General features: G+C 37.6%; 1 protein-coding gene across 7 annotated transcripts in view; it reads left to right on the top strand.

The window, feature by feature from the left end:
- ash2 (Set1/Ash2 histone methyltransferase complex subunit ash2) overlaps nt 1–22,939 on the top strand; it is a 61,924-nt gene that overhangs the window by 4,811 nt on the left and 34,174 nt on the right. For 6 of the 7 annotated variants that reach the window (XM_070102798.1, XM_070102795.1, XM_070102796.1 and 3 more), the window contains 3 exons: nt 4,829–5,007; nt 5,120–5,292; nt 7,652–7,826. In XM_070102798.1, the coding sequence (XP_069958899.1) occupies nt 4,829–5,007; nt 5,120–5,292; nt 7,652–7,826 (527 nt within the window). The remainder of the gene's footprint in view (nt 1–4,828; nt 5,008–5,119; nt 5,293–7,651; nt 7,827–22,939) is intronic. The other variant, XM_070102800.1, reaches the window with a different exon arrangement.

Raw genomic sequence — 22,939 nt, 5'->3', positions numbered from 1 at the left:
TGAAATTTCGGAAAGCTTCCAGTCATAATGGAGAGAGAGAGTACTCACGGAGAATGTTAACAAACTGGGTGGGGTGCAGTGGCCGTATTAGAAAGTCCGGTGGAGGGAACTGTATAGCGAGTTTTGGTCATAATTTGAAATGTCCGTGTTAGCGGAACACCATAAGACAAACCGCCTTAACCCTTTCAGGGTCCGTCCCATAGATCTATGGCTTCACGTTGAGTGTCCAAACCGTAGATCTACGCCAAAATTCTAGCGCCGTCAAATTTAGTGCGAAAGCGCTCATAGGCCTACATGTGAGAGAACGGGTCTGCGTGGTGGGTGTGCGCCATAAACAAAAAATCTAGGCGCCCGCATAGCATTGTGGGAACGCCGGCTCAGTTACCCTTGTTCACCATGCCTCGTCGCAAGTCAGCTCTCACTCCCCGGAAAATTGGGACTCTCCTCTTCCTATCTGATAGTTCTGACACTGATGGAAGTGGAAATGAAGACGAATTCTATGGCTTTGATCAGTTAGTGACCGAAAGGAATGACCAGGATATCGATAATAGTGCAGAAAACCCTGATGATCCTCAACCTTTTACCTCTGGTGTGGGCACTCGTGACTCACGGTCGGTTGTGCCTCAACGCAAGAGAAAACTAATATTTTCGCGTGGCCAGGCCTCTGACTTCGGTAATGATGATGATAGTGATGTGGATTGTGATTTTATTGCGCTCGACGATCATTCGAGTAGTGATAGTGAGGAATCATATTCACCAGTGAAGCGTCAGTATGTTCGCCACCGCATGCGCTCGGGTAGTGTACCCTATGCTGTGCCCAGGGGACGGAGTACATCCCGGAGTACATCCCGTGGCCCTACACCAGTTTTAGGTAGTGATAGTGAGGATGATGTGGCTACACTTGGCATGGATAGACCACAGGCATCAGTGGATGGTGGTAGTGGTGATGGTAGTGGCACCGCCATGCGTGACTCACCATCCCACGCTGGGACCCACGCTGCTGACTCGTCAGTTCAAGGACAAAGCGGAGCGTCAGCCACCAGCCCACCACAACCACAACCACCAGCACAACAAGCCTATGATGTCCAGTATCCACCAGCAAACCGTATGTGGGGATTGGCAGCAAAATCGCAATTTTGCTCCCAAGCCTCACCACTTTGATGACTCTCAAAGTGGAATTCTACCTACTTGTCCCCTTGGAACCACGGCCAATGAACTGGAATTCTTTGAATTATTCTTTGACCAGCCATTGATGGAAACTATTGTCAGGGAAAGTAATAAGTATTTTGAGTACACCATGGCAAATACGATCATATCACCACAGTCAAGACTACACTGGTGGAAAGAGACGACTGTTGCAGAAATGTATTTGCTTTTTGCAACAATAATGCTTATGCCTCATGTCTATAAGCATACTGGTCCAGAGATCGGCTAATTTCTACCCCGGTCTTCAGTGAAATCATCCCAGTGAACAGGTTTATCTTACTCTTACGTATGTTGCACTTCTCTGACAAAACCAGGCCTGACAGAAGTGACAGGTTATATAAGATTAGAAATGTTTTCATGTATCTCAAACAAAAGTTCAGCATATACTTTTATCCATTCAAGAATGTTGTAATTGACGAGTCTTTGATTTTGTTCAAAGGTAGACTGTCATTCACGCAGTATATACCGAGCAAGAGGAAACGCTTTGGTATAAAACTGTTTGTACTCTGTGACTGTGACAGTGGCCTGGTGTTGGATATTGTTGTATACACGGGAAGTAAAACATTGAAAGATACCAAGATGTTATTGGGTATCTCAGGTGACGTAGTGAGAAACATGATGGCACCTTATCTTGGTAAGGGGGAATACATTATATACCGATAACTGGTACACAAGCCCATTACTCAGTGATTTCATGTGAGTGAACAAGACAGATGTGTGTGGCACAGTGCGTTCTAATCGTAAACATATGCCCAGGTTCAACGCAGGTGCTCATGGTGATGACGTGCAGGTGTTTACTGCAAATGACATCATGGCATTACGGTGGCATGACAAATGAGATGTCACATTGTTGACAACCATTCACTGTAATGAAATGCAAGACAGTGGCAAAGTTGATCAAGTGACTAATGAACGTATTCGAAAACCAGTGACAGTGATTGATTATACACAAAACATGCGCTTGGCTGACAAATGTGACATGCAGATTGGTTTTGTTGACTGTGTTCGTAAGAGTTACAAGTGGTACATGAAACTTTTCTTCCATCTCATGGACATTTCAATGCTCAATGCATATAATATGTACCAAATAAAGACTGGCAACAGACCACCGTATGGTGAATTTTGTTTGTCTGTTGTCAGACAACTCATAATGAAGTACCAGGTAAGAACACCTGCTATACAACAAGGTCCTCGAATTACTCAGGATATACCCAAGCGTTTGAGGAGGGAAGGTGATCATTTCATAATACAGCTTCCTTCAACTCAGAAGAAATTTGCTGAAAAGAGATGCATTGTCTGTGCACAAACAAAACGACGGCAACAAAGACGCAAAGACACTCGGTTTATGTGTGAGGAATGTAAGGTGCCTCTGTGTATGGTGCCTTGTTTCAAGGAGTTCCACAAGCCCCAGCAGTTCTAAAACCATGTCCAGTGATTGTAAATATGTAAATATATGATAGAACATTAGTATTATACAAGATTTGTGCATGTTTATTGTAATAAACAACAGTGGTAAACAATAATATGATAATAACTTTAGTGCGATTATTGTGTTCAATACAGTGAGTTTATATATATACATTATATACAGTATTGGTCTCTCAGGCCCCAAATGTTAGTAGGAAAAGAAAAAAATTGGAAAAGAAAAGAAAAAACTATAAAAACCGCTAAATAATGTAATGCTGGTATGTGGAATTCGTCGATGTTGCCGCCACCACATCATTTTGGTGGACAAACTTCTTGGCACTGTATCTCGGTAAGTACTGATCAGAATTTTTTTTTTGTCTTATTACCTTCACAAAAATATGCTCTTTAATTCTTAAATATTTTTTTTTTTTTTTTTTTTTTTTTTCAAAATTTCTTGGACACTGAAGCACCACTTCAGATTTTGGCCTTGGACCCTGAAGGGGTTAAAGTGGGGCCCTGCTGTACTTGCAGTATTACGGGGGGTGTAGTCTGCACTTATTGATTTTTGTTGCCGTAAATTTAGTGCAGAAGGGGGATTATTTATTTATTTATTTTTTTAACACTTCAGTCGTCTCCCACCGACACAGGGTCTCCCACCGAGGCAGGGTGACCCAAAAAGGAAGAAAATCTCCAAAAAGAAAATACTTTCATCATTCAATACTTTCACCTCACTCATACATAATCACTGTCTTTGCAGAGGAGCTCAGATATGACAGTTTAAAAGTCAACCTCCAAACTGCCAATATCCCAAACCCCTCATTTAACCCTTAAATGGTCTAAACGTATGTATACGTTTTTTCAACATTTGAAAGTATGTAAAAAAAGTAGATATTCTTTTTGTTTTTCTACATTTGAAAATGTGTAAAAAATTGATTTACTTTTTTTTTGTTATATTTGAAAATGTGTAAAAAATTGATTTACTTTTTTTTTGTTATATTTGAAAATATGTAAAAAAAAACTTAGATCTACTTTTGTAGCACTACACATGTGAACGTAGCTCTGCTTGGACCGTTTACGGGTTAAAGTGCAGGCATTGTACCTCCCATTTCCAGGACTCAAGTCCAGCTAACTGGTTTCCCTGAATCCCTTCACAAAATATTACCCTGCTTACACTCAAACAGCTCATCAGGTCCCAAAAACCATTCGTCTCCATTCACTCCTATCTAACACACTCACACATGCTTCCTGGAGGTCCAAGCCCCTCGCCCACAAAACCTCCTTTACCCCCTCCCACCTTTTCAAGAACTACCCCTACCCCACCTTCCTTTCCCTTCATATTTAGATTTATAAGCTCTCCAAGTCATTCTACTTTGATCCATTCTCTCTAAATGACCAAACCATGTCAACAACCCCTCTTCAACCCTCTGATTAATACTTTTAGTAACTCCATGCCTCCTCCTAATTTCCACACTCTGAATTGTCTGCATAATATTTACACTATACATTGCCCTTAGACAGGACATCTCCACTGCCTCCAGCGGCCTCCTCGCTGCAACATTCGCTGCAACCCAAGCTTCACACCCATACAAGAGTGTTGGTACCTCTATACTTTCGTACATTCCCTTCTTTGCCTCCTTGGATAATGTTGTTTTGTCTCTACAGATACCTCAACGCACCACTCGCCTTTTTTCCTTCATCAATTCTATGGTTAACCTCATTCTTCATAAACCCATCTGCTGACAAGTCAACTCCCAAATATCTGAAAACATTCACTTCTTCCATACTCCCTCTCTCCAATGTGATATCCAATTTTTATCTAAATCGTTTGATACCCTCATCACCTTACTCTTATCTATGTTCACTTTCAACTTTCTACCTTTATACACCCTCCCAAACTCATCCACTAACCTGTGCATAAAATTATATGTATTCTTCAGAACAGTACCATGGTAAGATATGAGGAGACTTCCTCACATGTTCTTATATGATTAATCAGGAAATAGTTATTTATATTTTGAATGTTGAAATAAAATCAAGAAATATTGTAGGCTTATACCACATAGGATGTTTATGTACAGTATCAACAAATTAGATGGAAACAGTGAACTCGGTGGTAGACGGCCGACTTGTTAAAAAAAAAAAAAAAAAAAAAAATTTAGATGCATTTCTCTCATCAAGATTTCATGTTTCAGCATTAAAAATTTGTGCTTTATAGTGGTAAGCTCCGGAACTTGAACGCAGTTGAACTGATGTGCTGGCAGTGTGGTTCCTGGTTCCATGAATCTTGCATCAGTTATCAGCTTGGAAAACTGGTGCCATTTATGCTGAACTATTCTTTCACCTGCAAGAACTGCTCTTCAACTGGTGTTGAGGCCTTTCGCAAATCTCAGGCACGTAAGTATTATAATGCCATTTTCATTTATTATTTTAATTAAATTGAACAGTAGATTTCCATTATGCTTAATGAACTTTCCTTTAAAGGTAAATTCTCATTCCTTTCACGCAGAACTTCGAGACATGTGTATAACAGCTTTAGCAAACTTGCAGCATGCAAGCAGTAAAGATGGGAAAGGAAACACAATGTTTAGCCTGCAGAGGGATGTCATACCCTTCTTAGAACAAAACTGGGAGGCGCTTACCACTGCTGCACGACGTTCCACTCAGTCATGGCATACAACAGTGAGTGTTTCCTTATAAATGTGGTATGTGAATAATTAAAGATGTGTTTAAGGAGACTTGTATATCACTGGAAAAATATACTGACAAATATGTGAATAAGATGCACTTTGTGGGTAATGACACTTACTGAGAATAAATGCAATGTGTTGTATTCCCACTAAGGAGACTTGGCCATAGTCACCACCTGATATGGACTGAACCCACATACTTTGGTTTTGACCTACATATTTCTCCCTCTCATGCACTTATAAAAAATAGTAGAGATGACAAGAAAAAATGTGGTAATAGCTATATCTAAGTACAGCATATCAGCTAGCAAAAGTCAGTTAGATAGGAAGATAGTATGAAAATGTCCCTTGCATCATCCGTAGTTGCCAGGAAAACACACTTCTTTATCTCCTTCCTGTGCCTTTATCATCCTGAGTAAAGTGGTAGAGAGACCTTATATGTGGGCAAAGTACTAAGTATACATGTAAGTTTATAAATTGTATTGTTTTGTGGAATTGAACAGATTGAAAGACGAGGTAGTAAGTGCTATAACGACTTAACTTTTTTAATATTTATGTGATAAACATATTAACAAAGACAGGATACAATGACCATAACTCTACTTCTGCAGCTACAACTAAGTAACAAGTGAATAATTAGGCAACCAACAAATCCTAAGTAACCATCAGGGTTTTACATACAGCGACTTCAGATTTGAAAGAGTGACGGTGGCACTAAAATGTGAATGCTGGGTTAATACTATGGTGTTTCCTCAGTCGCAGAGATTCAACATTTTCTGTTCCTACATAGTCTTGTGTTTATGAATTATTGGTGTTAATCTGTTATAATTGGTAAAATTTCGTTAATTTACATTATTCTAACATCAGTAATATATATTTGGCATAGGCATGTAAAATAAAAAAAAACATTAGAATTGAGAGGGCAGGTTTAGCCAATGCTACAGGTGACTATTATAATTTAGATTAGCCTAACCTAAATAATGTGGGACTGACAGTTATTCTGTTCACTGTATATATTTCACAGGAAAATAACAATTCATATTTTATATGAAGACCAGTGTGATACACTAAGTGTACAATATTATGTTTCACTGAATAGTATATATAAATCTTCTCTTACTTGTGAGGCCCTGCCATTGTTAATGACACTTGACTCTAGGCACCCTGTGATATAAGAACATAATAAGAAGAAGCACTGCAACAGGTCTATATAACCCATGATAAATTGAACATTTGCCTGGGATTGATATGTGGAAAACAAACTTCCAGGTCTTCTTTTACTGAAAAGTAGAAAGCAAACAAACATTTTCTGTATGTGCAGCTAGAAATCAACTGATTATAGGTTTGTGTTAACCCTACACTGTTGGGAAATGACTGATTGTAATTTTTTATACCAATAACCATTATCACTTATTAAAAAATAAGTTACACATTACAGGTAAAATTGATACTCTAGTGTTTTTCCTTTATCTTGTACACACACTTTTTTTTTTTTAACATGTCAGCCGTTTCTTACCGAGGCACAAAAATCACATACACAAATCACGTGCAGAAAACACACACACAGCACAACACATACTTGCACACAGTAATTCTAAAAGTACTCTTTAAACAGATTCTGTTGCATCTGAGGGTGATGTTGCAAGTTATGCCAGGTGATAGAGACCATAACCATACATAAAATAGAAGTATACTGTATCCTAATTACTATTCTTGCCAAGAATTTTTCACATTTGTTAAGGGTGTTTTGATATAACTAAATTTCCACAAAATGGGTGAATTTTTATCACGAGACTTGTATGACAACCTAATAAGTGACCTTAAAAAATGGATTGGATTTTTTATATTCTACTTCAAAGCTGCAAAGAAATAAAGATGTGAGCTAGGAGGGAAACTGTCACCAGGTTCACAATAAAACCCACACACCATTTTTTATGGTCATTTATTAGGTTGTAATACAAGTCTCGTGATAAAAATTCACCCATTTTGTGGAAAATGAGTTTCAAAGCACCCTTAACAAATGTGAAAAATTCTTGGCAAGAATATTTTTGCAATCATTAAGGTTGTTTAAGTGTTACTAATAACACATAATATATGCAAGAATCACATATTGCTTAGGCCAAAACTGGAGACTATTTTCCCATGACACTGAAGCATCCTTAATGAACGTGAAAAGATCTTGAAAAATTTTCCATTCCTGGTCCTTTGCATTGATACTAGCGAGAGGCTCTTGATTTAAGGAATTGGTTTTGTGCTTCCCTTCCATTGATTTAACCTCTATTTCTGAAGGGTGTTTTGATACAAAATTCAATGTCCAGGATGTGAAATGTCTAATGTGTAATGTTTCACAGTTGCAGAGAATGCTTATGAAGGAAGTTGATACATATTTCACGGTAGAAGAGACAGGCGAGAGTGGTGAACCTTCACAGCACCATCCTTTCTTTGGTCTCCTCACAGCAGATCTGACACTCATCCGACCAATTGTTGATGCGCCTGGTGGGTGGCGGTCACCCCCATCCGGCTCCTGTATGTATCCTCCCTATACTGTTAATGCCACCACCAAGAGCTGTAATCTCATTTTGTCATGCACCCTATAATACATAAGCTTTAATTTTTATATTTATTACATAAAACAATAAATATATATTGATTGTTGGATCCAGAGATCTATTAAATTGGCTTCAACTTATTTTTAACTGCACTTCTATAAGCATCTAATATGTTTTACTGTACAGTAAGTATTGTTGAAATGAGTCAACATTGAATAGAAGTTATTAAATATTAGACTTGCTTATGTAAATTCAGTTGACGGTATATTATTTTATAACATTTGATTTTTAAGTGAATGTCTATGAAGGAGAACATATTGTGATCTTGCATCTTCCAGTTATGCTGACTCAAGTTATATTAATGTTTACTGTACATCTTTTATTTATATTGTACTTTATGTAAAATGTGAAGTACAATGTTTCCTCTCTTGTATCCATTACTTTCATTCAAAGCAGTGATACTTGTCATGATTTTTAAAACAATACTGACATTTTACTTCATTCATTGATACTTTCACTTAAGTGTTCTTTTAGTAATACATAATGTACATAGTTACTTTTTGCTGATGATACTGTGCTTATGGGAGATTCTAAAGAAAAATTGCAAAGGTTAGTGGATGAGTTTGGGAGTGTGTGTGTAAAGGTAGAAAGTTGAAAGTGAACATAGAAAAGAGTAAGGTGATGAGGGTATCAAATGATTTAGATAAAGAAAATTTGGATATCAAATTGGGGAGGAGGAGTATGGAAGAAATGAATGTTTTCAGATACTTGGGAGTTGACGTGTCGGCGGATGGATTTATGAAGGATGAGGTTAATCATAGAATTGATGAAGGAAAAAAGGCGAGTGGTGCGTTGAGGTATATGTGGAGTCAAAAAACGTTATCTATGGAGGCAAAGAAGGGAATGTATGAAAGTATAGTAGTACCAACACTCTTATATGGGTGTGAAGCTTGGGTTGTGAATGCAGCAGCAAGGAGACAGTTGGAGGCAGTGGAGATGTCCTGTCTAAGGGCAATGTCTGGTGTAAATATTATGCAGAAAATTCGGAGTGTGGAAATTAGGAGAAGGTGTGGAGTTAATAAAAGTATTAGTCAGAGGGCTGAAGAGGGGTTGTTGAGGTGGTTTGGTCATTTAGAGAGAATGGATCAAAGTAGAATGACATGGAGAGCATTTAAATCTGTAGAAGGAAGGCGGGGTAGGGGTCGTCCTCAAAAAGGTTGGAAGGAAGGGGTAAGGGAGGTTTTGTGGGCGAGGGGCTTGGACTTCCAGCAGGTATGCACGAGCGTGTTCGACAGGAGGGAATGAAGACGAATGGTATTTGGGACCTGACGATCTGTTGGAGTGTGAGCAGGGTAATATTTAGTGAAGGGATTCAGGGAAACCGGTTATTTTTATATAGCCGGACTTGAGTCCTGGAAATGGGAAGTACAATGCCTGCACTCTAAAGGAGGGGTTTTGGGATATTAGCAGTTTGGAGGGATATGTTGTGTATCTTTATAAATATATGCTTCTAAACTGTTGTGTTCTGAGCACCTCTGCAAAAACAGTTATTATGTGTGAGTGAGGTGAAAGTGTTGAATGATGATGAAAGTATTTTCTTTTTGGGGATTTTCTTTCTTTTTGGGTCACCATGCCTCGGTGGGAGATGGCCGACTTGTTGAAAAAAAAAAAATCTAGATTTTTCTTTGGTTGATGAAATATAAATAAAAGATTTTAAAAGACTCGCCAAAGCTACAAGACACACTAATGTTAAAGACAATAGGAATTTCATGTTGATAAAAGTCTGTCTAAAATAATTTTTGAACACCATTTCTGGGGCCCACATTCACCTTTAATTCTCTAATGAATTTTGTTAAAAAATTAGTTCTTACTTGGTCTGAGACAGCCAGTTTATTGAAAAACAAAAAAACAGCATAAGTGGCTGCAAATAGGTATAAATATTAGTATCTTGTGGGCTGTGATTAGCTTTAGTTAATTTTGACTGGTGTGAGAAACTTTAGCTTAATTCGCTTTTAATTGACTTTAATTATAGGTAGTTATGAATGAGTTGAGTAATTCAAGAATACATACTGGTCATAGACTATTCATTTTATAGTAATTAATTTTAACTTTATATGAACTCTTATTGCAAAACTTAATATTTCTATCCTTAGTCTTGTATTATTATATTCACTTATAATTATTTTGGAAACCTCACATTTCTGCAACTACAGACAGTACCTTCAAAATAGGAATTCTCTTCAAATTCAAAGGGTATTTAACTTCTCAGTTGTTTAGCTTTATAAAAATCTCATTAACTCTTGTGTAGGGATGCGTCCCCTCAACTTAAGTGTTTGTTGATCTTGAATTATTGTCTCCTGCTGCAAAGTTATATTTCTCTTCTGTTGCTACACTTATGGCTCTTGTTTTCAAATCTTATAAATTTTATTTTACTGTGAAATGCTAAGAGCTGTTATCCTAACTTCGCTTATTTAAAAGTTGATCAAACCCTATCTAAGGTAATCTACCAACAATTCAGGATGAGACTCAGTGCAGTTAACACAGGTACCTGTTCACCGAGAGGTGACCATGAAGCTGCAGGTGTAAGGAGACCTACCCCTATGTATTGATCTGCCTAGGTATCAAGCAATGGTCCCTTTGGTTATGAGCCAAGTTCTCCACCAATGAAGAACATGATGCCTGTATACCCCCCTCCCCCTTTCTTACATACAATCATTGATGTATTTCTAATCTTAAAATAGTAGGCTATGCTGTCTCATTTTTCTATTTCATTGATTTATATAGCTCAAATAATCTCCCCCTGTACTGCCTTTTTTAGTCCTTCAAATTGTGTTTGTGGGGTTATCTTCTGGAAAATATCTAATATCTTAATTTGTTTTTCCACTGTCTGCATATTAATGAGTGGGCATTTTTACCTTTGCTGTGATTTTTCTCTATTTAATAACGGTGGGAGGGTTCAGTTGCAGAGGATGAGAGGAAGGGAATCAGGAAAGGAAAGGGAAGGAAGGCAATTTAGTGCTTTCAATGTTTTTTTCATGGATCCATTTTGTGTATTTATACTTTTTCTATTTTATTTATAAAATTTTAGCAGCTACAAGCCTTTATTTTTTTATAAAAAGCTGTATCCCACACTGTGTGCCTCAAATTATATATGGCACAGAGATATTTTTTTAATTTCAATAATACACTATTCACAAGGATAGTTTTGATATTTAATTCTGTAGCAAAATATTTCAACATTAATAAAGAGAAGGGGTGGGGGAAATGGATTACTGTATGTGCACAAGTTTAAAACAAGAAAGAATGAAAAGGATATAGCAATTACAAGGGATTAGTTTTGAATTATTATTATAGTAAATAAAGTGCTAAATCTGCGAGGGTCACACAGTGCTACAAGGATCTTACTTTAATAAGTTGCCATTGTTTTCTTTTAATAATGATTATTAAAAACTTGATAAAAATGATACCCAAGAACCAGTATTTTCCTACTAAAACAAATCAGCTTGTATCAGACAGTAAATTTAAAATGGCATACAGTATATGGTCATCTTTGTACACTATGCTTTAATATTCTATATTTTTAGCTTAGTTGTTGGTCCCATAAACTTACGAGGTTCCTTATTTGTGGAATTTGAATATATTATGTTTCAACTTTCGAACAACCCATGAACAGATTCGATTATCCCACATTTTCTTATAGTACCTATTTTGTTAAGGCTTGGTGCATGATCCCTAAATTGAAAACTAACCATACTGTTTAATCCAAAATGTGCTCCACAGCTGTCTCTCAGTTAAATCTTTCTTCAGTGGAGTTTGTTTTCTTATGAATGTCAGTTTTAACCAGATTAGAGTAATATTTCAAGAGAAATGTTCTCTTAATCCCTTGACTGTCGCAACCCCAAATCCTGAGGTGTCTCCTGGTTTCGCAAAAATCCCCCCCCCCCCCCCCCAAAAAAAAAAAAAAAATCTTATGAAATGATAGAGAATCTTTTCCCGATTGTGATGACACCAAAAGTACGAAATTTGATGGAAAACTTATGGAATTACGCTCTCATGAAGTTAGCAACCTTGGCGATATTTATGAATCAGCAATTTCGCCCAATTTGAGCCCTATTTTCGGCTAATTCCATTGTTCCAGTCGACCAAACTCATAGCTGTTTCTTTAGAACTCCATTTTTTTTCTATCGATTGAGTACAAGAAACTGCCCATTTACCGATTTCAACTACCCAGTAACGTGGTCAGAAATTTGCAATTTGGCCAATTTCACGAAAATTAAAAAATATGACAATTTCAAAATAGGGTCCAGAATGAACAATGCAGATATTCCTGGCTCTAAAGCAACATTTTCTTTGTTCATGAGTCGTGTCTCCAGGCACCTCTGATATTACTCTTGCTTTCTATTTTGAATTTTTATTCAAACAAAAAATAGACGATTTACTGTTATGCAGACTACTGCAATACTGTAATAATTGTATAAGTAATGTCAAACCATTTATGACTGCATATTAGAATGGCTACTTGGACATTTATTGGAAATTGACATCATTTGTTTACTTTTGAACATCGGCAAAAATCAAACATTTTCCCTACTTTGAGCTCCATTTCAAGGTTCTTTTCATAGTAAAACCAATCAAAATCACCTCTGTTTCTATAATATGTTTTCCATTCTATCAAATGAGACCAAGAAAACGAGAATACAACCATAAATACTATACGAAAATAGACCACAAAGTCGGCATTTTAATTAAAAAAAAAACGGTCGAAGTTTTTTTTTTCTCATCATGCACTGCATGCTGCAGGATTTTTTTTATATAGTGCACACTAACCACACAGACCCATTCTCTCACATGTGGGCCTACCAGCTTTCTCCTGCTTGATTTGAAGCCGCTAGAATTTATGAGTATACATGTATATACACGTCAAAAACAGTGGCTCGTAAGACGTATATATACGACCAAAACAGTCAAAGGGTTAAAAAAAGAATGAACCCAAATCTGAAACAAAATTTATTATGCAGAAAGATTTTTGTATTCACTAATTTTAGTGCAGGACTTCTAGGAACATAATCTTCAGTGAATTGGTGGGGATATCAGTAATTAAGCTGTTATAGTATTAGGTAGCTTCTTCATTCTGTGTTTGGACTCGGCCAACCATGGGTCACGAGAATAAGCATGCTACTTAAGTTACTGTTTAGTATGTATTTGTCTGTAGCTGGCTGATAGAAGGATAAAAGATAATATGACATCTACATGTAAGAGCATATGAAAGTTGATAGGGAAGAGCCCTGAACAATAATGGAAAAAAAAAAACTGTAAATGGAGAAAAACTGATGCAGAAGGGATACAAGAAAATATTTCTTCACAATTAATGACACACTGCTGGGATGGGATCCAGATGGCAGTAGTAGTTTGTGTTAAAACAAATGGAAAATTGAAAAAAAATATATTGTTGTAAATAGGTTATCATGAGCATAGTTCTGCTCTTGTAACTGCAAATAGGTAACAACAAATTTAACACTTGGGAAATATAATTATTTTTTTTATATACCACTTCATGTAAAGGTTTTGAGTGATAAGTACTTGTACATTCAGCCAGCTTATATTATGTGTTGAATCGGAGTGAGTGGAGGCAGGGGATTTTTATGGTTTGAAATGCCATTCAAGTGTGACCAAGGTAACCTTTTATAAGGAAGGAATGATGCAGTTAAGAGGGTCATATGAATTCTGATGTTTGCATCCTTAAGGCATGACAGGTATTAACTGAGTAGTGATGAATGCATTTTTTTTTTTTTTTGTCATCCTGTTTGGTTGGGGTCAGCTTATGTATAAAAGAAAAAAAATACTGCCTCCATGAGTTAAAGCAGTTCCTCCTTAAATTACATACTGATAAAATATCTTCATTCTGGCATAAAGAAAAATTACTACACATTATCAATTATTTATAATTTTAGAGCAAACTAAATTTATGTGCCATATCTTAGCTCTACAACAGTTTAAACACGGACCCAGTTCTCCGAGAAAAGTCAGTTTAGGAGAAAAATATGCTTGGTAAGGCATATGATTACGAGTGAATGTTAATACAGTGGAACCCCGAATTTCAGCCATAATCCGTTCCAGAAGGTCGGCCTAAATTTGAAGCAGTATTTCCCATAGGAACTAATGTAAATACAATTAATCCATTCCAGACACCCAAAAATATTAACAAAAAAATACATTTTTTAAAGATTAATTATAGTTTTACATACACAAAACAATGAGAACTAAATAAAATAAATAAATGAACATTTAAATCACTATTACACACATTTATTGAAGACTCTTGTTGGCTTATGGAAGACAGGGAGGAGGAGAGAGGGAGGACTGATTATCGTTTGGAAGGGGAATCCCCCCCCATAAGGACTTCAGGTATCAAAGCCCTCTCTGGGGTTACTTCCCTCCCTGCCTGCTACACACACTGCATGCCTACTACATTCCCTGCCTCCCTTCCACACTCCCTGTTTCTCTGCTACACTCCCTGCCTCCCTGTTATACTCCCTCCATGCTACACTCCCTATTTCCCTGCTACACTCCCTCCATACTACACTATCTGCTTGCCTCTTACACTCCCTGCTACACTCCCTCCCTCCCTTCCACACTCCCCATTTCCCTGCTACACTCCCTTTTGCAACATTAGCTTCCTTGATTTCTACTTTCTTTGCCAGGATGGAAGTTCTAGCACTCAAACACCACTCTCATATTTTTCAATAACTTCTTAAATTCTATCATATTTTTCACTTTCTTTACCACTTTCTTCACACTCTTTGGGCCCATGGTGGCTTATTTCAGAGTTGCACTTAATAAACAAGCACAAAAACCAATGGATTTTAAGGAAATGTTTGGATGAATGCGTAGAGTATGTGCTCATTCACCGAGAGACACAGGGAGACTGACTCACCTATGCAGCAGCGTCCTGCCGGGAGGTGGGCTGATGCATGTATTATGGCCGATTTACGAGGCACCGGCCGAAATATGGAGCAAAATTTTGGCCCAAAAACTAGCCTAAATATGAATCGGCCGATAAACGCAGCGGCCGATATTTGGGGTTCCACTGTACAGGTATATCTGATATCATGTGTAACAATGGCAGATTTTGTCATTTTAAGGAATTTTAGTGGAGGTGGGAAGTACAGTGATTGCACTCTAAAGGAAGGGTTTGGAATATCTGCTGTTTGGAGGGACATCTGAACTGTTGCATCATAGTGTGAATGATGGTGAATGTTTTTTTTTGGGGGGGGGGGGTCACCCTACCTCAGTGGGATGGCTAGCATGTTAAAAAAAAAAAAAAAAGGCAACAGACATTGATGAGTATCATTTTTATATTTGATATACATGTATACTGCAGTTGTGTGTTTTTCCCTTGAAAATTTTCATTCTATTTCTAAGGTCATTTAGTCAGATGGAACCCTAACTTAAGTATGCCTCTGGCTTTGATCAGTCCAAACCTAAAGTGTTCAACTAAGCTTAGATACTACACTAAAAGTCTATTTAGGGTTACTTACACATTACTTGTCCTTGTCTTGTGTATAACTTTTATTTACCCCTGTCACTCCAAATTTACCTATTAAACTATCAACAAAAGCCTTTCCAACCTTAGCATTTATGTTTCTCACAACAGTTCTTTTCTTGCTTGGTTCAAAACTCACTCAACATTCTCTTAACACTGCCCAAAATTTTTCTCTCCTCCACACTCCTCTCTCCCTAGGTACATAAATGCTTAGAGTAACCCACTTCTTAGTTTACAATTTTATTCTAATCATTGTTCTTGAGTTTAAATAGTTATGCCCTCTCTTTTCTTTCCATTGTTGCTTATTTAATATTACTGTTGTTCTCTTGTTCTCTCACGTACACCTAGTTTAACTCCACTTCTCTTGGTTGAAAGTCTCCAGCTCCTTTAAGCTTTATTGTGCTTAGTGCCAGAACATCCACCTTCTTTAACTCATTCAGGGTCCAGACCCCTGATTTGAAAATTGCTCTCAGGGTAAAAAAAAAAAAAAAAAAAAAAAAATTTTCTTATGAAATGATAGGGAATCTTTTTCTAAAAGTAATGACATAAGTACAAAATTTAACAGAATTATGCTTTCACAAAGTTATCAGCCTCGGCAATATTTACGCATCGGCGTTTTTCACCTACTTAAAAGTCTATTTTAGGCCAATTCCATTGTTCCAGTCAACCAAACTTTTAGCTATTTCACTAGTATGCCTTCCATTTTATTGATTGAATACAAGAAACTGCCCATTTAACCATTTCAACTACCAAATAAAGTGATCAGAAATTGGTGATTTGGCTAATTTCACACAAAATTAAAAAACTGCCAATTAAAAATAGTGTCTAGAATAAATTGGGAAGAATAATTGGGAAGATGGAGGGAATATTTTGAGGAATTGTTAAATGTTGATGAAGATAGGGAAGCTGTGATTTCGTGTATAGGGCAAGGAGGAATAACATCTTGTAGGAGTGAGGAAGAGCCAGGTGAGTGTGGGGGAAGTTCGTGAAGCAGTAGGTAAAATGAAAGGGGGTAAGGCAGCCGGGATTGATGGGATAAAGATAGAAATGTTAAAAGCAGGTGGGGATATAGTTTTGGAGTGGTTGGTGCAATTCTTTAATAAATGTATGGAAGAGGGTAAGGTACCTAGGGATTGGCAGAGAGCATGCATAGTTCTTTTGTATAAAGGCAAAGGGGGCAAAAGAGAGTGTAAAAATTATAGGGGGATAAGTCTGTTGAGTATACCTGGTAAAGTGTATGGTAGAGTTATTATTGAAAGAATTAAGAGTAAGACGGAGAATAGGATAGCAGATGAACAAGGAGGCTTTAGGAAAGGTAGGGGGTGTGTGGACCAGGTGTTTACAGTGAAACATATAAGTGAACAGTATTTAGATAAGGCGAAAGAGGTCTTTGTGGCATTTATGGATTTGGAAAAGTCATATGACAGGGTGGATAGGGGGGCAATGTGGCAGATGTTGCAGGTGTATGGTATAGGAGGTAGGTTACTGAAAGCAGTGAAGAGTTTTTACGAGGATAGTGAGGCTCAAGTTAGAGTATGTAGGAAAGAGGGAAATTATTTCCCAGTAAAAGTAGGCCTTAGACAAGGATGTGTGATGTCACCGTGGTTGTTTAATATATTTATAGATGGGGTTGTAAGAGAAGTAAATGCGAGGGTCTTGGCAAAAGGCATGGAGTTAAAAGATAAAGAATCACACATAAAGTGGGAGTTGTCACAGTTGCTCTTTGCTGATGACACTGTGCTCTTGGGAGATTCTGAAGAGAAGTTGCAGAGATTGGTGGATGAATTTGGTAGGGTGTGCAAAAGAAGAAAATTAAAAGTGAATACAGGAAAGAGTAAGGTTATGAGGATAACAAAAAAATTAGGTGATGAAAGATTGGATATCAGATTGGAGGGAGAGAGTATGGAGGAGGTGAATGTATTCAGATATTTGGGAGTGGACGTGTCAGCAGATGGGTCTATGAAAGATGAGGTGAATCATAGAATTGATGAGGGGAAAAGGGTGAGTGGTGCACTTAGGAGTCTGTGGAGACAAAGAACTTTGTCCTTAGAGGCAAAGAGGGGAATGTATGAGAGTATAGTTTTACCAACGCTCTTATATGGGTGTGAAGCGTGGGTGATGAATGTTGCAGCGAGGAGAAGGCTGGAGGCAGTGGAGATGTCATGTCTGAGGGCAATGTGTGGTGTGAATATAATGCAGAGAATTCGTAGTTTGGAAGTTAGGAGGAGGTGCGGGATTACCAAAACTGTTGTCCAGAGGGCTGAGGAAGGGTTGTTGAGGTGGTTCGGAGATGTAGAGAGAATGGAGCGAAACAGAGTGACTTCAAGAGTGTATCAGTCTGTAGTGGAAGGAAGGCGGGGTAGGGGTCAGCCTAGGAAAGGTTGGAGGGAGGGGGTAAAGGAGGTTTTGTGTGCGAGGGGCTTGGACTTCCAGCAGGCATGCGTGAGCGTGTTTGATAGGAGTGAATGGAGACAAATGGTTTTTAATACTTGATGTGCTGTTGGAGTGTGAGCAAAGTAACATTTATGAAGGGGTTCAGGGAAACCGGCAGGCCGGACTTGAGTCCTGGAGATGGGAAGTACAGTGCCTGCACTCTGAAGGAGGGGTGTTAATGTTGCAGTTTAAAAACTGTAGTGTAAAGCACCCTTCTGGCAAGACAGTGATGGAGTGAATGATGGTGAAAGTTTTTCTTTTTCGGGCCACCCTGCCTTGGTGGGAATCGGCCAGTGTGATAATAAAAAAAAAATAATAAACAATGTAAACATTCCTGGCACTAAAACATTTTTTCTGTTCATTAGTTATGTCCTCAGGCCTCTCCTATTTTACACTTGCTTTCCATTTTGAATTTTTATTTACAAAAAAAAAAAAAAAATATTAGACTGACTATTATGCAAACTACTGCATTATTGTAATAATTGCATAAATAGTGTCAGCACATTCCTGAACGCTTATTAGACTGTCCAGCTGGATAAGTGATGTAATTTGTGTCTTATGGAACATTAGCAAAAATCGAATATTCCCACTATCTTGAGCTCGATTTCAAGCTACTTCCAGTCCTAAAACCAATAAAAATCATCTCTATTTCTGTAATATATTTTCCATTCTATCAAATGATACTAAGAAACCGAGAATACAACCTTAAAAACCATCCAAAATATACCACAAAGTCGCTGTTTTCAACCAAATACATGGGTGCAGTTTTTCCCCCCATTATTCACTGTGTGGGGCAGGATTTTTTTATATGGTGCATACTCACTGCATACCCATTCTCTCATATCTAAGCCCAGATTTACTGCTCACTGCTTTTCTGAGTGAGCTGAGCTTATCCCATTGTACTACGGCACAGATTCTGAGCTCCAAGCCATAGTACTACGGCACCGACCTCAAAAGAGTTACAGTGGTCCCCCGCTTTTCGTAGTTCCCGGCAATCATAAAATTCGCCAATCATAGGGGTATTTTCGTATGAACATGGACTCGCTTTTCATAGGTTGACTCGCGAGTCGTAGTTCGTCCGGGACGCGTACGCACGGCGTGGGCCAGGGCGGCAGCCAGTCTGGCATTGTTTACCAGTGAGCGAAGGTCCCCTCGCGTGCTCCAGCGAAATATTTCATAATATTCCATTTATTTTAGTGCTTGCAAGTACTAAATAAGCTACCATGGCTCCAAAGAAAGCTCCTAGTGCCAAGCCTGTGGTAAAGAAGGTGAGAAATACGATTGAATTTAAGAAAACCATCATTGAACAGTATGAAAGTGGTACAAGTGTGGCCGAACTGTCCAGGATGTATAAGAAACCCTACACAACCTTATGTTCCATAGTGGCCAAGAAAAATGAAATAAAGGATGCTGTTGTTGCAAAGGGAGTAACTATGCTGACAAAAATGAGATCACCAGTACTGGAAGAGGTTGAGAAGTTATTATTGGTGTGGATAAATGAGAAACAATTAGCAGGAGATACTCTTATGACTTCGTTTATTTGTGAAAAGGCTAGGCAGTTGCATGAAGATTTGGTAAAGAAATTGCCTGCAAATAGTGGTGAAGTGAGTGAATTTAAGGCCAGCAAAGGCTGGTTTGAGAGATTTAAGTGGTGTGTGGTAAGGCATGGTAAGGCTGCCAGTTCGGACCACAAGGCGGCTGAAAAATATGTGCATGAATTCCAGGAGTACATAAACAGTGAAGGACTGAAACCTGAACAAGTGTTCACTTGTGACGAAACAGGCCTCTTTTGGAAGAAAGTGCCAAAGAGGACCTTCATTACACAGGAGGAAAAGGCAATGCCAGGACATAAGCCTATGAAAGACAGGCTGACGCTAATGTTCTGCACTAATGCTAGTGGGGATTTCAAAGTGAAGCCATTACTAGTGCACCATTCTGAAAATCCCAGTGTTCAGGAAAAACAATGTTATGAAGAGTAAATTGTGTGTGTTTTGGAAATCTAATAGTAAGGCATGGGTCATGAGGGAAATTTTTGTCGAGTGGTTCAATGAAGTGTTTGGCCCAAGTGTGAAGGAGTATCTCCTGGAAAAGAAATTGGATCTCATGTGCGTGCTAGTAATGGACAATGCACCTGCTCATCCTCCAAACTTGGATGACCTAATTTTCGAGGAGTTTGGGTTCATCACAGTAAAGTTCTTGCCCCCGAATACCACTCCTCTCCTCCAACCCATGGACCAGCAGGTTATTGCAAACTTTAAAAAACTCTACACAAAAGCAATGTTTCACAGGTGCTTGACTGTGACCACAGATACTCACTTGACCCTAAGGGAATTTTGGAGAGAACACTTCAGCATCCTCCACTGCATAACCCTTATAGGTATGGCTTGGGAGGGAGTGACTACCAGGACTTTGAACTCTGCCTGGAGAAAATTGTGGCCAGATTGTGTCGACAAGAGGGATTTTGAAGGATTTGGGACTGACCCTAATGAGCCTATGTCTGTTGTAAAATCAATTGTGGCACTGGGGAGTTCCATGGGGTTGGATGTGAGTTTGGAGGATGTGGAAGACCACAATGAAGAGCTCACCACTGAGGAGCTGCAAGAGCTTCAGTGGGAAGAGCAACACATCACAGCTCAGAATCTTGCTGCAGAGGAGGAGGAAGAGAGATGGAAGAAGGTGCCTTCTTCAGAAATTAAAGAGATTTTTACTATGTGGGGTAAGATGGAAAGCTTTATGGAGAAACATCACCCTAACAAGGTTGTTGCAAGCCAGGTTGGCAACATGTACAGTGACAAAGTCTTGGGCCATTTTAGGGAAGTGTTAAAGAGATGCCAGAAACAGAGCTCTCTCCACAGTTATTTTGTGAGACAGGACTCCAGTGACTCAAGGTGGTCCTAGTGGCATTAAGAAACAGAGAAGAGAAGCAACCTCAGAAAAGCAAATGGTACCTGAGGTGTTGATGGAAGGGGATTCCCCTTCCAAACTATAAATAATCCACTCTCTCTCCTCCTCCAGTCTTCCATACACTAAGAAGAATCTCCAATAAAGGTAAGTGTTATGCTGTTAATGTTTCATTCATCATTTCCCATTGTATTGTTTATGTACTACATGTATATTTCATGTTAAAATTTTTTTTGTTTTAATATTCTGGGTGTCAGGAACGGATTAATTGTATTTACATTATTTCTTATGGGGAAAATTGATTCGTAAATCGTAAATTTCGTTTATAGTAACGGCTCCAGGAACGGATTAATTACGAACAACGAGGGACCACTGTAATTACAATGGAACCTCGGTTTTCGTATGCCCTAGTTTGTATGTAAAACTATAGTTATTCTCTATAAAATGTATTTTTTGTTAATATTTCCCATAAGAAATAATGTAAATCCAATTAATCCATTCCAGACACCCAAAAATATTAACAAAAATACATTTTATAGAGAATAACTATAGTTTTACTTACAAACTAGGGCATATGAAAACTGAGGTTCCACTGTAATTCATAACACTGATAATCTTTCTTCCCAAATGTACTACACCCAGGCACACTCAAACAGCACAACTTCAAAATTCCATTCTTTCTCTCTTACTAATTGATAGAGGAGTAAGGGTTATTAGCTCCTTGCTTGTGGTATTTTAATTGCCTTCTACAACATGCACTGAAGAATTCTAATTCACTGCCCTTTAGTATTGAAAGGAAATGCTACAAGTATGCTAATTTACGTATTTTAGCAAAAAACTGAAGAATGTCAGAAAATGCCTCAAACTGCTCTGAAAAGTCGAAATATGCAATAAAGCCATGTTTAAACACATTTTTTTCTATATATTGTACGAAATTCAAAGGAAACTCAAATGAGTGTGTTTACACGTACATAAATATGCACAATTGCATGTGTAGTGTATTCTGAGTGTAAGTAGTAGTAGCTACGTGTTTATGAGACAAAGAGAGGCCTGCCAGTGTAAAAACAGATTTCTATTTCGGTTTTATTATTATTACAGTTATGGGGGAACACTAAACCCATAGGGGTCATACAGCACCCAGGGGAATGGGAGGCATTCAGGTTTAATCCAAGGAAGTGGAGCACAGGTTCAATTCCTTAGATCAAAAATTCCTCACTGGCATCAAGGAACCTTTTCTGAGGGTGAATAATACTAGAGTATATAAAAACCTCAGAATAATAACATATAAAATAAGAGTATATAAACTTCATAACAATACTATTCTTGTGCAAGGCCACAATTTAAAATGAATGAAAACCACTATTTAAGAAAAGAAAGAGGATGAACATCATTACAATGAGTTCATAACCTTTGCAGCTGGTATAATTGTGATATAACTTAACACTTTATCACCTAACCTAGACTGATGTGACAATGAGGAAGTATCACTTGGCTTCCATTGATCTGACCATGAAGAATGCAACGTCCATTGTGCTGGCTCAACAACTCTATTACCAAGTGTTGTGTAGAAATTACTGTTGATTTGAGTGCAAATTATCATGTTGAAATTAAACTATTCTTCAAACACATTAGTTATGAAAATGTAACAAGTTTTGATTCAGCGGTATGCCTCTTTATATAATTTTTTGCATAGTGATACTAATTCTATCTTTTGTATTATTATAATCACAACTAAGCACTAAACCCATAAGGCTCTACCTTTTGTAAATGGTGGTATTTCAATCATTTATTTTCATGTAATTGCAAAATTATCAAAGTACATGTAGTTTTAAATGTTTCATTATATTGTATAAAATTTGGCAAACATTGTTTTGCCAAACTTAAGTAGATTTTTCCTATAATCTAGCAAAATTCACTCTTCACACAAACACAAAATGAATATATTTTATTAATGATAATTACTGTAATGTTAAAATAATGACAATGCATGAGTGATAACGATCAAAATAGTATATGTTTAAGTATAAGTGTTTGTTGTGTAGTTCTGCCAAGTTGAAGCATTTCCTCCAGTCATTTTGTTATAAAAAATTTGTTATGATTAGATTGAGCTTATAAATTTTTATGAAACTTTTGGTAAAGTTAAGAGATTAGTTTGAACAAAATTTTAACAAAATGACAAAAATCATCATTTATATTATATTGATCAACAATCA

This window comes from Cherax quadricarinatus, chromosome 83 (genome assembly GCF_038502225.1).
Source record: "Cherax quadricarinatus isolate ZL_2023a chromosome 83, ASM3850222v1, whole genome shotgun sequence".
In the NCBI taxonomy this organism is placed as follows: domain Eukaryota; kingdom Metazoa; phylum Arthropoda; class Malacostraca; order Decapoda; family Parastacidae; genus Cherax; species Cherax quadricarinatus.
This window is presented reverse-complemented; position numbering and strand designations above follow the sequence as displayed.